Source organism: Bos grunniens, chromosome 26, assembly GCF_055505025.1.
Source record: "Bos grunniens cultivar Pamir isolate PY7600 chromosome 26, Bosgru_T2T1.0, whole genome shotgun sequence".
NCBI lineage: Eukaryota > Metazoa > Chordata > Mammalia > Artiodactyla > Bovidae > Bos > Bos grunniens.
The window spans coordinates 10234837-10247012 of NC_141190.1; the positions used below are offsets into that span (position 1 = coordinate 10234837).

At 43.5% G+C, this 12176-nt stretch overlaps 1 protein-coding gene across 15 annotated transcripts in view; it reads right to left on the reverse strand.

The window, feature by feature from the left end:
• Positions 1–434: 434 nt before the first annotated feature.
• The window catches only part of RNLS (renalase, FAD dependent amine oxidase), a 302134-nt gene continuing 290392 nt past the window's right edge, over positions 435–12176 (reverse strand). For 6 of the 15 annotated variants that reach the window (XR_015155834.1, XR_015155835.1, XR_015155839.1 and 3 more), the window contains 2 exons: positions 7575–8202; positions 435–1223 (listed from right to left, as the gene is read on the reverse strand). Coding sequence is in view for 8 of the 15 variants with exons in the window: in XM_086379249.1 (XP_086235375.1) it covers positions 8032–8202 (171 nt within the window). In the remaining 7 variants the exon portion in view is untranslated. Of the gene's footprint in view, positions 1224–4867; positions 5065–6300; positions 8203–9186; positions 12016–12176 lie in introns of those variants that run through there. The other 9 variants (XM_086379248.1, XM_086379255.1, XM_086379263.1 and 6 more) reach the window with 4 other exon arrangements.

The following is a 12176-nucleotide window of genomic DNA, read 5'->3' on the forward strand; positions in this document are numbered from 1 at the left end:
TCACAGAGTCAGACACGACTGAGCGACTGAACTGAACTGAACTGAAGCAAGGCAAATTCACAAGTTCTAGTCTACTATGATAAATCATCTGTTGGGAACCCATCCTGAGTTGCAAGGGTATGTGTCCTCCAGGAACATCATGATCTCAGGAACCGACATTATTTTTAGCCAATCATCCAGGAGTATTGATTCAGCAAAGAGACAGTCTTTAGGTGAAGTCCTGGCTTCACAGTTCTCATGAACGGTAGCATACCTATTTAGAAACCACCCAATGGAGGGAGGACGATCTCATGCTTGACTTCTTCAAACACGGCAATGAGGGATCATGACTACGTGCAGAACTTTTCTTCCTCCAGGATAGGTACCATGGAGCAAAGTTATAGCTGCACCAGAAAGGGCAGAAAATAGAGTTTCAGGAAATCCAGACAAAACCGGCCTGTTGGGATCTTTTTTTATTTAATTTTTTTAATTCCAGGCGAATGATTGGATTGGAATATAGTCAGTGTTCCAGTGTGAAGACACTCCCCTCTGGCTATTGATCTTGCAGCATTTCTGAAAGCTGTGTGCAGGGGAACGGTCACTCTTTCCCTTTACATAATGTTCATAAATGTGCAGGCAAATTAAATGTGTTATAGATGAAATGACCAACCAGAAGTACCACCCGGCTGTCTCATGTGAGCTTGGTTTATGGATCCAACCTTCTCCGGCGAGCATCACAAATCCACATAATGTTCCCAAGTGCTAAATCTGGAGCTCTGATTTAGCTGACAGATGTTTAAAATCACATTTAGTTGGACAACTCCCCGAGGAGGACACAGCTGCAGATGTGAAAGAGCGCAAGCTCTTCCAGTTAAGGTCGGCGGGAACTCAGCAGAAAGCCTTCTGTGTCCATCCGCCTTTTTTCAGACAGGATGGGATGGGTGAAGGAACGTTTTCAGCCTGATTCCATCCACGTTTGGCCAGACCTCGTCCCCTTGTTGAACTGTTGCCAAGAGAGACGGTGGAAGTTGCATTTTGGCCATGTCTGGGTGCTCCAGGCAGCCTTAACTGAGTATGCGGGGGGCAACCAGCTCTGTAAAAACAGTCACAACACCACGCCTTGGAGGCTGCTTTTGCCCCTCTGGTGGCATCTTCGGGCCGCAAATGAGTATGATTTGGGAATTATGCACTTTAGGATCAGTTATTCTGATGTCGACCTCTCTGGATAAGTTGAAGTCCATGTGCTAGAGGAGGGTGGAGAGGAAGAGGGTGCCATTCTTCTCTGCTCTGTCCCCCCCACCTCCACCTGCCCCACCACCCCAAACAGTTCCTCCTTCACTTTTTAAAAAACAGCAAATTTAAAATTATCCTCCACTCTTCTTTGCAAAATCACATATTTTAGACTTGTCTCAAGACTCAGACTGAAATGGATTTGTTTAAAAAAATTGTCTGTGTATTTGATGTGGGAGACTAGTGACCTTTGGTATTTAGTGTTAAAAAAAATATATTTGATGTCTAAAATTTCCCTACTGAGCTTGTATTGTTTCTGGTCTCTCTCCGTGATTTTTCCATCCTCCATCATTCCCCACGTTCAAAATCAGTTCTTTATTTACTCAGCAGAGGTTTTGACATAGTAATGAGCTCATCCTGATGGCAGCCTCAAATCAATATAAATCACATTATGATGTCAAAATTGATGTGATGTGAGTGTAAGTTAAACGACTGTAAAACAATTTTAGGACAGAGCCCAAGAGACACCCTTATGCTGTCAGGAGAGTGGCAGGAAGGAATTAGTGGAAGATCTGCTGCATTTAGTTCAGGGAGCCCTGTGCGTACCAAGACTTCATTCCCAATTATCATATATGAAACGAATCGCCAGTCCAGGTTAGATGCATGATACAGGATGCTCGGGGCTGGTGCACTGGGATGACCCAGAGGGATGGTGTGGGGATGGAGGTGGGAGGGGGGTTCAGGATGGGGAACAAGTGTACACCCGTGGCAGATTCATGTTGATGTATGGCAAAACCAATACAATATTGTAAAGTAATTAGCCTCCAATTAAAATAAATAAATTTATATTAAAAAAAAAAATAAACTTCTTATAAAGTCATACTTGGGGTTTCCCAGGTGGTGCGAGTGGTAAAGAATCCACAGGCCAATGCAAGAGACATGGGCTCGATCCCTGGAGAAGATTCCCCTGGAGTAGGAAATGGGCACTCCACTCCAGTATTCTTGCCTGGGAAATTCCATGGACAGAGGAGCCTTACTTGATACAGTCTATAGGGCTGCAAAGAGTCGGATGCAACTGAGCTGCTGCTGCTGCTAAGTCACTTCAGTCATGTCCGACTCTGTGCAACCCCATAGACGGCAGCCCACCAGGCTCCCTCGTCCCTGGGATTCTCCAGGCAAGAACACTGGAGTGGGTTGCCATTTCCTTCTCCAATGCATGAAAGTGAAAAGTGAAAGTGAAGTCGCTCAGTTGTGTCCGACTCCTAGTGACCCCATGGACTGCAGCCTACCAAGCTCCTCCGTCCATGGGATTTGCCAGGCAAGAGTACTGGAGTGGATTGCCACTGCCTTCTCCAAAAGTCATCCTTAGACACCACAAAATACTCTCAGCAGAAACTGAGGGGCAGCTGCCTAGGGTGACAAAGTGGGTTTAGTTCCTAATTTTTATGCACAAGGATGAACACAAACTATGTCAAGTAGGTGAGAAACTGGGAACAGACTAAACTCAACCAGCGCCAATTAATTCTGGGAGCCTAGTTTGTAACTGGTCAGGCTGGGAGGCCTAGAGTTTTAGGAGGAGGGATGCAGGCATGAGTAGGGGAGCCAGCAGTTGACTCTAGGGTCAGTGAGAGCATACCAGATGGATTCCTGTGCTAAAACTTATCAGAATTATACTTTCTGACTTCCTGGAGGAAGTGCATTTTACTACATGACCCAGGCTATGATATTATCTTAGAAGCCATAGATTTTCATCATCCAGAGTGTAAGTGAAAGATTATAGACCAATCTGTTGCCATGGATACCTTTGGTTGGCGGGGGGTGGGGGGGTGCGGGGCATGGGATTGGAAGAAGAAGGAGAAAGGTGATTATCTGAAAACCATATCTGTACTGTTTGGTTTGTTACAACAAACATTGATTCTTTTACCTTAAAAAAAAATCCAATAAAATAATTAAATCATATAGGCATGAACAGATATTTCTCCTCCCGGAAGAAATTTCACTGAATGAAGAGTGAGAAGACTTAATAACTCCCTAGGCAAATTCTTCAACCTCATGTCTTAGGAACCATAGTATTTCTGGGAGAATAAAATGCATCAATAAATAGGGAGAGTTCTTTGAGAAGTTGAAAGGCAGTCTTGTATGTAAAATGTTATTGTCATTATTCTTGGTAGGACATAAAGAGTAGTTTATGAATATCATTGACTGACTGTGACATTAATGGTAATTCCTGTAAGAGAGTCTTTTAGGCATACATTTTCAAAGGACTTTGGACACCAAAGATAAATGTTTAAAACTATGCATTCTGTATCCTATTAAATAAATCCTAATTTGACTTGTGTAAAGAACCGTCTTTAAAGTCAGGTCTGCACCCTGACTTCATAACTCATTTATTTTGATACCTTTGGGCGAGTTAGTTAATTTCTCTGAGCCTCAGTTTCCATGGCGGTAAACAGAGGATATAATAATGCCTTTCTCCTAGGGCTGTCGTGAGAAATACATGAGATAATTAATATTAACTGTGTAACTCTGATATGTATGCTAATCATGACTGCTCATTTCCATGCAAAGCACAGTTATTATTTGATGATGGCAAATATTCATTCTTTTCTTTTACAAGTGAACAAACGGAAATAATGGGAAAAGTGATAAATTCAAAGCTACAAGGTGAGTTAAGGTGATGATGGTTAGCAATAAATCTCTGGCCTAAGATTTGGCCATTGGGTCACAATAAAAACCATTTGATCAGATTCTATAGAGGTGCTCTTACCTTGAATGTTAGGAACCTGTGATGTCTGGATATTGGAAAAGATAGGCTCATCCCTTTGCCAAAGATCTTTGGCACAGGGATCATGAGAAAGTGGGGGAAATAAAGTGCAGTCTCTGACGCTCTGTTACTGATAAGCTCAAATCTCTCAAGCTAAAGTGCATTGTGGATGTCCCCACTTTCCCACACATGGGAAGGTGGTACAGCAGAACTTGCTTAGATATTTTCTGAAGGAACAGCAGCTCTACCAATCCCTGACAATGAATGGCAGCTGGAAAGGAAGCAGCAGTCGGGATGCTCAAGCATGGAAAAAGACTGATTTCTTTCCTCCTTTTCTATTCCACAGTGGTCTGGAAAACAAGGTCTAACATGACATCTTAACAGAGTTTGAATGCTCACTCTGACACTTACCACCTGAGTGACCTTAACTCATTTATAAAAAGGGGATAACATGAGACCCTATTGGTATTAGTTTGGAAGGGCTAAGTCATGCTGCAGTAACAAATACAAAGTAGCAATGATTTTTAAACCACAGAAATCTATTTCTCATCCATACTATTTGTCCAGTGACTGAGGCTTCCCCACCTTACGATGTTGTCTAACAAACACGAGAATTTAGGGTCCACCATTGCACGGGAAAAGAGTGCCTGCTCTTAGATAATTACATGTGCAGGTGACATATGTCATTTCTACTTAAATTTCATCAGCCAAAGCAGGTGCTTAACTTCAAGAAGAGAACCAGAAGCCTTGGTGAGCCCTGATAATATCTACCCCTACCTGACCCTCCCTTAAGGATTATTATGGGCGTTGAAGGTCACTGATTATTGTAACAATTTCTTAGTACTCACTAGAGCCTAGGCATTAAGTGACTAAAAGGAGGACCAACATTGAATCTCTGACTTTAAGCCATTCAGAGTTTAATGGAGGGAATAAAATTAAACCAAGAGCCAAAAACAGTGTGGCAAGTGCTAAAAGCCCTGAGAACTGTGCACTGAGAAACAGAAGGATCAGACCAATCCTTTCTGGATGGATGGGTGGAGTATGAGCAGTCTTCATGGGAAGTTTCATGATGAAGGTGACACTTGTGAGTTCTGAAAAATGAAGGAGTTCACTTGATGGAGAATCAGGAGAAAGGCAGCCCAGATGAAGAAAGCAGTCTACACAAGGCTCAGAGCAGTGAGAGTTGTTATGGGTCAAATGTTTGTGTCCCCCTCCCAAAATTCATATGTTGAAATCTAGTTCCCAAGGGGAGGATATTTGAATGGAGGACTATTGACCACCATGATCATGAAGGTGGAGCCCTCATGAATGGAATTAGTGCCCCCACTTCCCACCCTGTGAGGATACAGCAAGAAGTTGGCTGTCTGCAGCCTGGAAGAGGGCTCTCATCAGAACCCAACCGTGATGACACCTTGATCTCAGACTTTCAGCCTCTGGAAATGTGAAAAATACATTTCCTTTATTTATAAGCCACCATTTTAGGGTATTTTGGTACAGCAGCCAGAGCTAAGACAAAAGTGCATAGTGAGTACTTTCTGGAAAATATATATAGAGAGGTCTTGCTCTGGTAGTCCAGTGGTTGCGATTTTGCGCTTCCAATGCAGGGGGTGTGGGTCCGATATCTGGTTGTGGAACTAAGATCCCACACGCCACACAGCCACAAAGACAAAACAAACAAATGTTCATCCTGAGGGATTTTAGGAGATGATGGTGATAGGTAGGCAGAGCTCAGACCAATGAAAACCTTGTACACGTATGTCATAGATAGAATTATCTTTTTAACTGAAGTATTATAGATCTAGTGCCCAATGGCATGTCTTAACCATGGGGTAACACGGGGCAGTGGAAAGTCCTCTGTCCTAGCTCCATAATCTGTTCAACTAGTTTTTTGAATGAACTACGCTCATGATCTCAGTGACCTCTGGCATCTAGGGTCTCATCACCTTTATCTGTAAATGAGATAAATTTTGAGTTTTCTTCAAACACCGAGCTTCATGGAACATGACTCAGATACGCGCTCTTCTTGGCGCTTCAGTCCCAGGAAGTTGGCCAAGCCAGTTTGACCAGATAATCTGACACAACCCTCCTAGTTTCTCTGGCACCATTCCTGGTTAGCGACCAGTTTTCTGGGAAAGCACAACTTTCTGGTATGAGCAATTTGATAATAACTACAAAAGTATAAAACTTATGATAAATAATAAATTCAGGCACTGCCAAGCTTATTCTTCAACAGTTGCAACCCAGGGAGAAAAATGTATTTCTTATCAATAAATCACAGATTTCAAGGTCGTGTATGTCTCAGAATAGCTGACTTGACTTGAAATATATTTTTCTTCTTGCACTATTCACAAGTGCCTAAAGGAGACTTCAGATCAGGGCATTAGGTCTGTGATTTACAGAACATCTAGCCTTATGTCTGTTACTATATCAAGACACTGTGATTACTGTACTTTATTCTGGCCTCTGTGGAGTCTTCTTGTGTTGATGTTTGATTGACCTGGGCTACTTGAAGCATTCTGGTGTAGTGGTTAAGAGTGCAGATTTCTCTCAGCACTTCAGTTTCCTCATCTGAAACGTTTCTAACAAGCAATGAAAAAATTGCTTAAAGCAGTGCCTTGCACCTCTAGTAATGTTAATGATAATTATAATTATTATTAAGAAGTTGAAAATGAGGCAGATCAATAGAGATACAAGGATAATATGGAGAAACTTTGAGCAGGTGGGGTGTAACTCAGATGCAGAGAAATTATACAGTGGTTGGGAAGGGAGCAGGCAGGATCTCTGAGCACCCAGAACAACTTTGTTTTCCAAAGTAAATACTAAAATCCTAAACCAACCAGATTTTCATATATTTGCATTCGAAGAATAATTATCACTCTTCATATTAACACTGTTGCCAATAATGGCCTCATTCCAATCAAAAGCAGACTTACTGGGAAGTTAATAGAGCTTAAGCTTCAGCCTCTCTCACTTACAAGAACCCCTTCTAAAGCCCTATGCTGAATTTTGTTTTCATATATTTTTTTTCTCTTTCTTAAAAAGAGCTGCCTCCCTCCAAATGTGCTTTGTCAGTAGTGGTAAAGAATCTCCTGCCAATGCAGGAGATGTGGGTTCGATCCCATCCCTGGGTTGGAAAGATTCCCTGGAGGAGGAAATGGCAACCCACTCCAATATTCTTGCCTGGAAAATTCCATGAACAGAAGAGCCTGGTGGGCTACAGTCCATGGGATTGCAAAAAGTTAGACATGACTTGGTGACTAAATAACAACAATAACCCATCAAATGTGTAAGCTCAGGCTCTCCCAAAGTCGCAATGATTTGGAAAATAGGGAAGTGTAGTTAAGGGTCCAGGTTTTGGATTCAGGATGGCCTGGGTTCAAGTCTCAGCTCAGCCATTTGCTCCCTGGGTTAGTTTAGGCAAATTATTTATGCATACTGAGACTGGGTGTTCTCATTTCTTCAAAGAGGATTATACAAATACTACTTTCTTGATAGGATTTGTCTAAATATAAAATGAGACCATGCAGAAGTACATAATTGGTATTGGTTACTATAACTGATATATCATTCTCTTTTGAAGAAGAGGAAGGTCTGAGCTTACCTGAGTAGAGTACTGGTCCGTCATTCCATTAAGGCTTATATCATGCAGTCCTTTTCTCTGAATCCCTCTTCCTTCATCTCTTGCGCATTTAGTGGCTCAGGTTAGAGACATTCACATCGAAAAGATTATAAAAATTGTAGAAATGGTTGTCATTTGTTGGGCTTTTTGATATGGGGCACTTTTCTGATAGAAGATAGGCTGGTAAAATTTGGTGTGTATAGCACTCTGAAGGCTTCCCTGGTGGCTCAGCAGTGAAAGAATCTGCCTGCAATGCAGGAGATGTGGGTTCGATCCCTGGGTTGGGAAGATCCCCTGGAGGAAATGTCAGTCCACTCCAGAATTCTTGCCTGGAAAGTCCCATGGACAGAGGAGCCTGGTGGGCTATGGTTCATGGGGTCTCAAGCAATCGGACATGACTGAAGCAACTGAGCACAGCATGTAGCATTCCAAATACTTTTTAAATGAAGCTAGTTAAGACACAGGTGACTATGAGCCACGAGGTCTTTTGAATGGGCAGACAAGTCACTTCCCAGGAAAGCTCACCCTCTCTAATGACAATGATCTGCTTCTCTGCAGGCTCCTTGGAGACGGTGCATGCTGGATTTGTAGCAGATTTGTGCAGAAAGCACTGTGGAGAAAGAAACATGGGCCAATGGAAAAGATTCTTAAGGCTTATGTTCTTTGAAACTTTGGAACTCAAATGGAAACGTCTGGGTCACTGATGAGGCTGCTCCCAAAATAACTCCCCTGATTCTTGGCCAAAAGAGAGGGCTTTTCCCCTTTGTGATTAACACAGCATGTTGGATGCCCAGTAGTCCCAGAATACTTCACACTCTTGGCATTTCTATTTCTGTTCCTTTTTAAAGTGGTGAAATTATCCTCTTTCAACCAGGCCAACAACCTAGAGTTTGGGGGTGAGATACGGCCCTCCAGACAGAAGGATTCTATTCTGGTTTTCATGGTTTTATCATATCACAGTTAGGACCCCTATTCTTAATGGCAATCCTTCTATAGTGGTATGGCTACTGGAGCTCTGGTGAGAGATCTTCACAAATCCCAGTCCACTGGGAAACTCTTGCAAGGTTCTGAGCTTCAACCTGATAGAATGAGTTTATTTCATGTTTATTTTGACCCGGAACCAGTTGCTGTGACCAACATTGTGTGAGGTGCTGATTAACAAACATGTAGGAGGGGTGCCCCATCCCAGATCACATGGACTGAGGATGGGAAAAGGGAAGGTATCCAAAGAAGTCTTTGGAAAGAAAGACAGTAGATACTAGGGAGACAATTAACACATGTTCCCTGAAGTCAGCAAATTGTTGGAGTCTATAATAAAAGATCAGTGAAATGTTGGGAGGGGTATCTTCTTTGGGGGAAGAAGCAATATAATGCAAAATCCAGGGGAATCACATCTATCAGACTTCTTTGGCAACTTTAAAAAGTATTTTATAACCATGAGATTGAATAGAATGTTTTCGTGAACAAGACTCTGGTTTAGCATTCACAAGGAGTGGGTGTGAATTGGCAGTTCTCTGAACAAAAGAGTATTGACGACAGAATCCCTGAGAGCTGGTTCTTTATGTGCGGATAAGATTAGGATACTAAACTAAGGTCCCGAGCACAAGTGAAGTTTATTGGTTGTCTTTTTTTCCCCTCCCCTATCTTCCTATTTTTTCATTGCTTATTTGATGCAGTGGCGGAAAACCAAAGTGACAGAGACATTAACTAGCTCTGAGTGGTTATTCTCACCCATCATCAAACCAAAGCCTGGCTAGCTCACTCCTAGAGATTAGACATGGTGAGATGGGACACTTGGGTTTCCCAAGGTTTAAACAAGCCATTTGGATGACTGCCGCATGATAAGTCAAGGACAGAAGTCATGAATTCTGAGGGGACATAGGCTCATGAAGTTCCAGAATCGGGCAGCAAGGATCTGAGTTCTTCTTAGTCTTGGTTTAAACTGTACTTTGAAGACCCTTCGGAGGAACTCAGGCGCTTCTCAGGGTAGAGCCAGTGGTAAAGAATCCACCTGTCAGTGCCAGAGATTCAAGAGAATGTGGACTTGATCCCTGGTCGGGAAGACTTCTTGGAGCAGGAAATGGCAAACCCGGCCAGTATTCTTGCCTGGAGAATTCCACAGAGGAGTCTGGAGGGCTACGGTCCATGGGGTCACAAAGAGTCAGACATGACTGAGGGATGGAGCACACAGAGGAACCCAGTGGGAGTCCTGCTTCCACCTGAAGGGCTGCTTTCCTTGTATGTGGTTCATTTATTTACAAGACAACAAGCAATTTGGTCTGAATAAAAACTTCCATGACTGACGCATACTTGGAAATCCACTTATCTCACCCAAATCCTTTATACTCTGAGAAGAGGACCCATACGCCTTCTAAACTTCAGGGCTATTTTAGGTTTTGGGGGAGAGATGACCTCTTTGACAAGAAGAAAAAGGAGTGAAAAACAAAAAACCCAATGACATCTGTGTCTACTTATATAATCTCTATCGGTCGACCTCTGTGCTGCTGGGTGATTCTTAGAGCCAACAGATGCCAATTTGTTTGATCATTTGAATCCCTCCTCCCATCAAGGTCTCCTTCCTATTGCACCGAGGGTCAGGTTTATCTTCCAGCTTCTCTCCATACTTTTTATTCTGAAGATTTAGCTGGCTTTGCCTCAGTCATCAAGCCAGACAGTCCAAGAGCAGGCCACACCCTGACTGTTACATACTGGCTTCCTTCAGTCTCAGTGGCTGTCTTGTACCTCCGGGGTTTCTAAACCGGAAGTGGTAGCCAGGAGTTTCTTTCCTGTGCTGTGACGCTGTCTCAAGAGGGGACACCATAGTGCTTCCTCAGAGGAGCAACTTGAGTCTGGTTCAGCTCACGATCCCTGGAGAACTTTGCACAATCCTCGCCAGCTAGCAAACACTCCGTAATGTTTGATGATCTACATCCGTCACTGAAATCAGCAGAGGGAAGAAGACCCTTGTGAGATCCCGAGGTTCATTCTATTTGCTAGTTAGTGAGAGAACACATTTTTCAAATACTAATATCTCACACTGGACAGGAGGTAGACTCCATCCCAACTCCCAGGCAAATACCTTTTCAGGGCAACCCTGGCAGAGGCCCAGGAAGGAGCTCATTTCTCAGAAGAGGGCTCTTCACCTAAACAGCAAAGCCTTGCTTCGGGGAATAGAACAAGAAATTCCTTTGGGATTTCTCTTCTCAAGCTTCTAGAGAGTCAGTCTTCTGCAGGCGGAGATGGCGTCCAGGCTGTTCATACACAAACTGCTGCTGGCAGGCTTGGTGGCCTGTTTCATATTCTGAGGTCTAGCAAAGATTTAGCTCCAGGGGGTCATTGAGAGGTCATGGTCTCAATGATTTCCTCTGTTATTTATCTTTGGCTTGCGGTACTAGAGTCTGCCTTTGATAGAGGACATTTCTACCACAACTGCACAGAATCAAGCATTGCAGTGCTTTGGTTTGAGGTGGGGAAGGGTTGGCTTCTAATGCTGTGAACATGTCACTAAATACATCTGAGAGTATCTCACTTTGCCCTTTTCTGATGAGCCACATTCATTTTGCGGGGGTTTACCAATGGCAATTCCCATTCTCGGGTCAGGAAAGGAATCGTCCTGGTGAGGTTAGCAGTTTTTAGTTTGAGTAATTCCATTTTCAGTTCCTTAAGAGAGACTCCTCTTGCCATGAGACAGAGATGAAAGCGGCCTTTCTCAGGCCTCTGAACTGCTGATGACTCACCTACGGCTGCCCTTCCTGGAGCCAGGGGACCATTTCTGCTGAACTGGCCTGTGGATTTCTCTTCCTAGTGACAACAAAACTTGCGTGGCCAGCTCAAAAGTCAACCACAGGAACGTCCCTGGTCTGGTCAGCTCAGCAGGCTCTTGGGCTCCCCGAGAGGAGTCTTCAGCGCATTTCATGTGGGTTTGTTAACCCCATCCTGTTTCATTTTGATTTAAGACAACCGTTCTGTCTCATCTGGGTCAGAAAGTATGGGCTGCATAGGATTTCAACCAGACATGAGGAACCTGAATTAAACACCCAGCACTGTGGCCTGGAAAAGGGGCTGTGCTGTGTCCTGTGTTCTTGTTTCCTCAAAAAAGCATCCAGGGAGGTGGAAGTTTTCAGTCTCAGAAGTTCCTTTCTTGTGGTGGCTCTATCTCTGCCAACAAGAGCCAGGATAGACAGCGTGCTATGCTCTGTCGGGTCCTTCAAAAGAGGTGAGGTGATGTGCTGGAGACATTGCCATATGTGGGACGGTGCGGCTCTGAGCCCTACGCAGAAGGAAAAGGAAATGCTGTCACGCCAGGGATACAGCCAGTGAGTCAAATTCCTGGAACGGCCTGTTGCTTCTCAGGGCTGTGACTGTGCCCCAGGCTCTCAGTAGCCCTCAATCTGGACTAAGGGAGAACTGTTGGGTACAGGGGCTAGAGAGGAAAAAAGAAGTGATATATTTTACATACCATATTTTCTAGCAGTGGTTTTCTACATGAAACCTAGTTTACTTAGTGACTCAAGGCATGGAAACCAAAGTTTTACAAAGTAATAGTGGCTCTTACCATGTGTCAGCAGTCTTATTTTCTTTTTC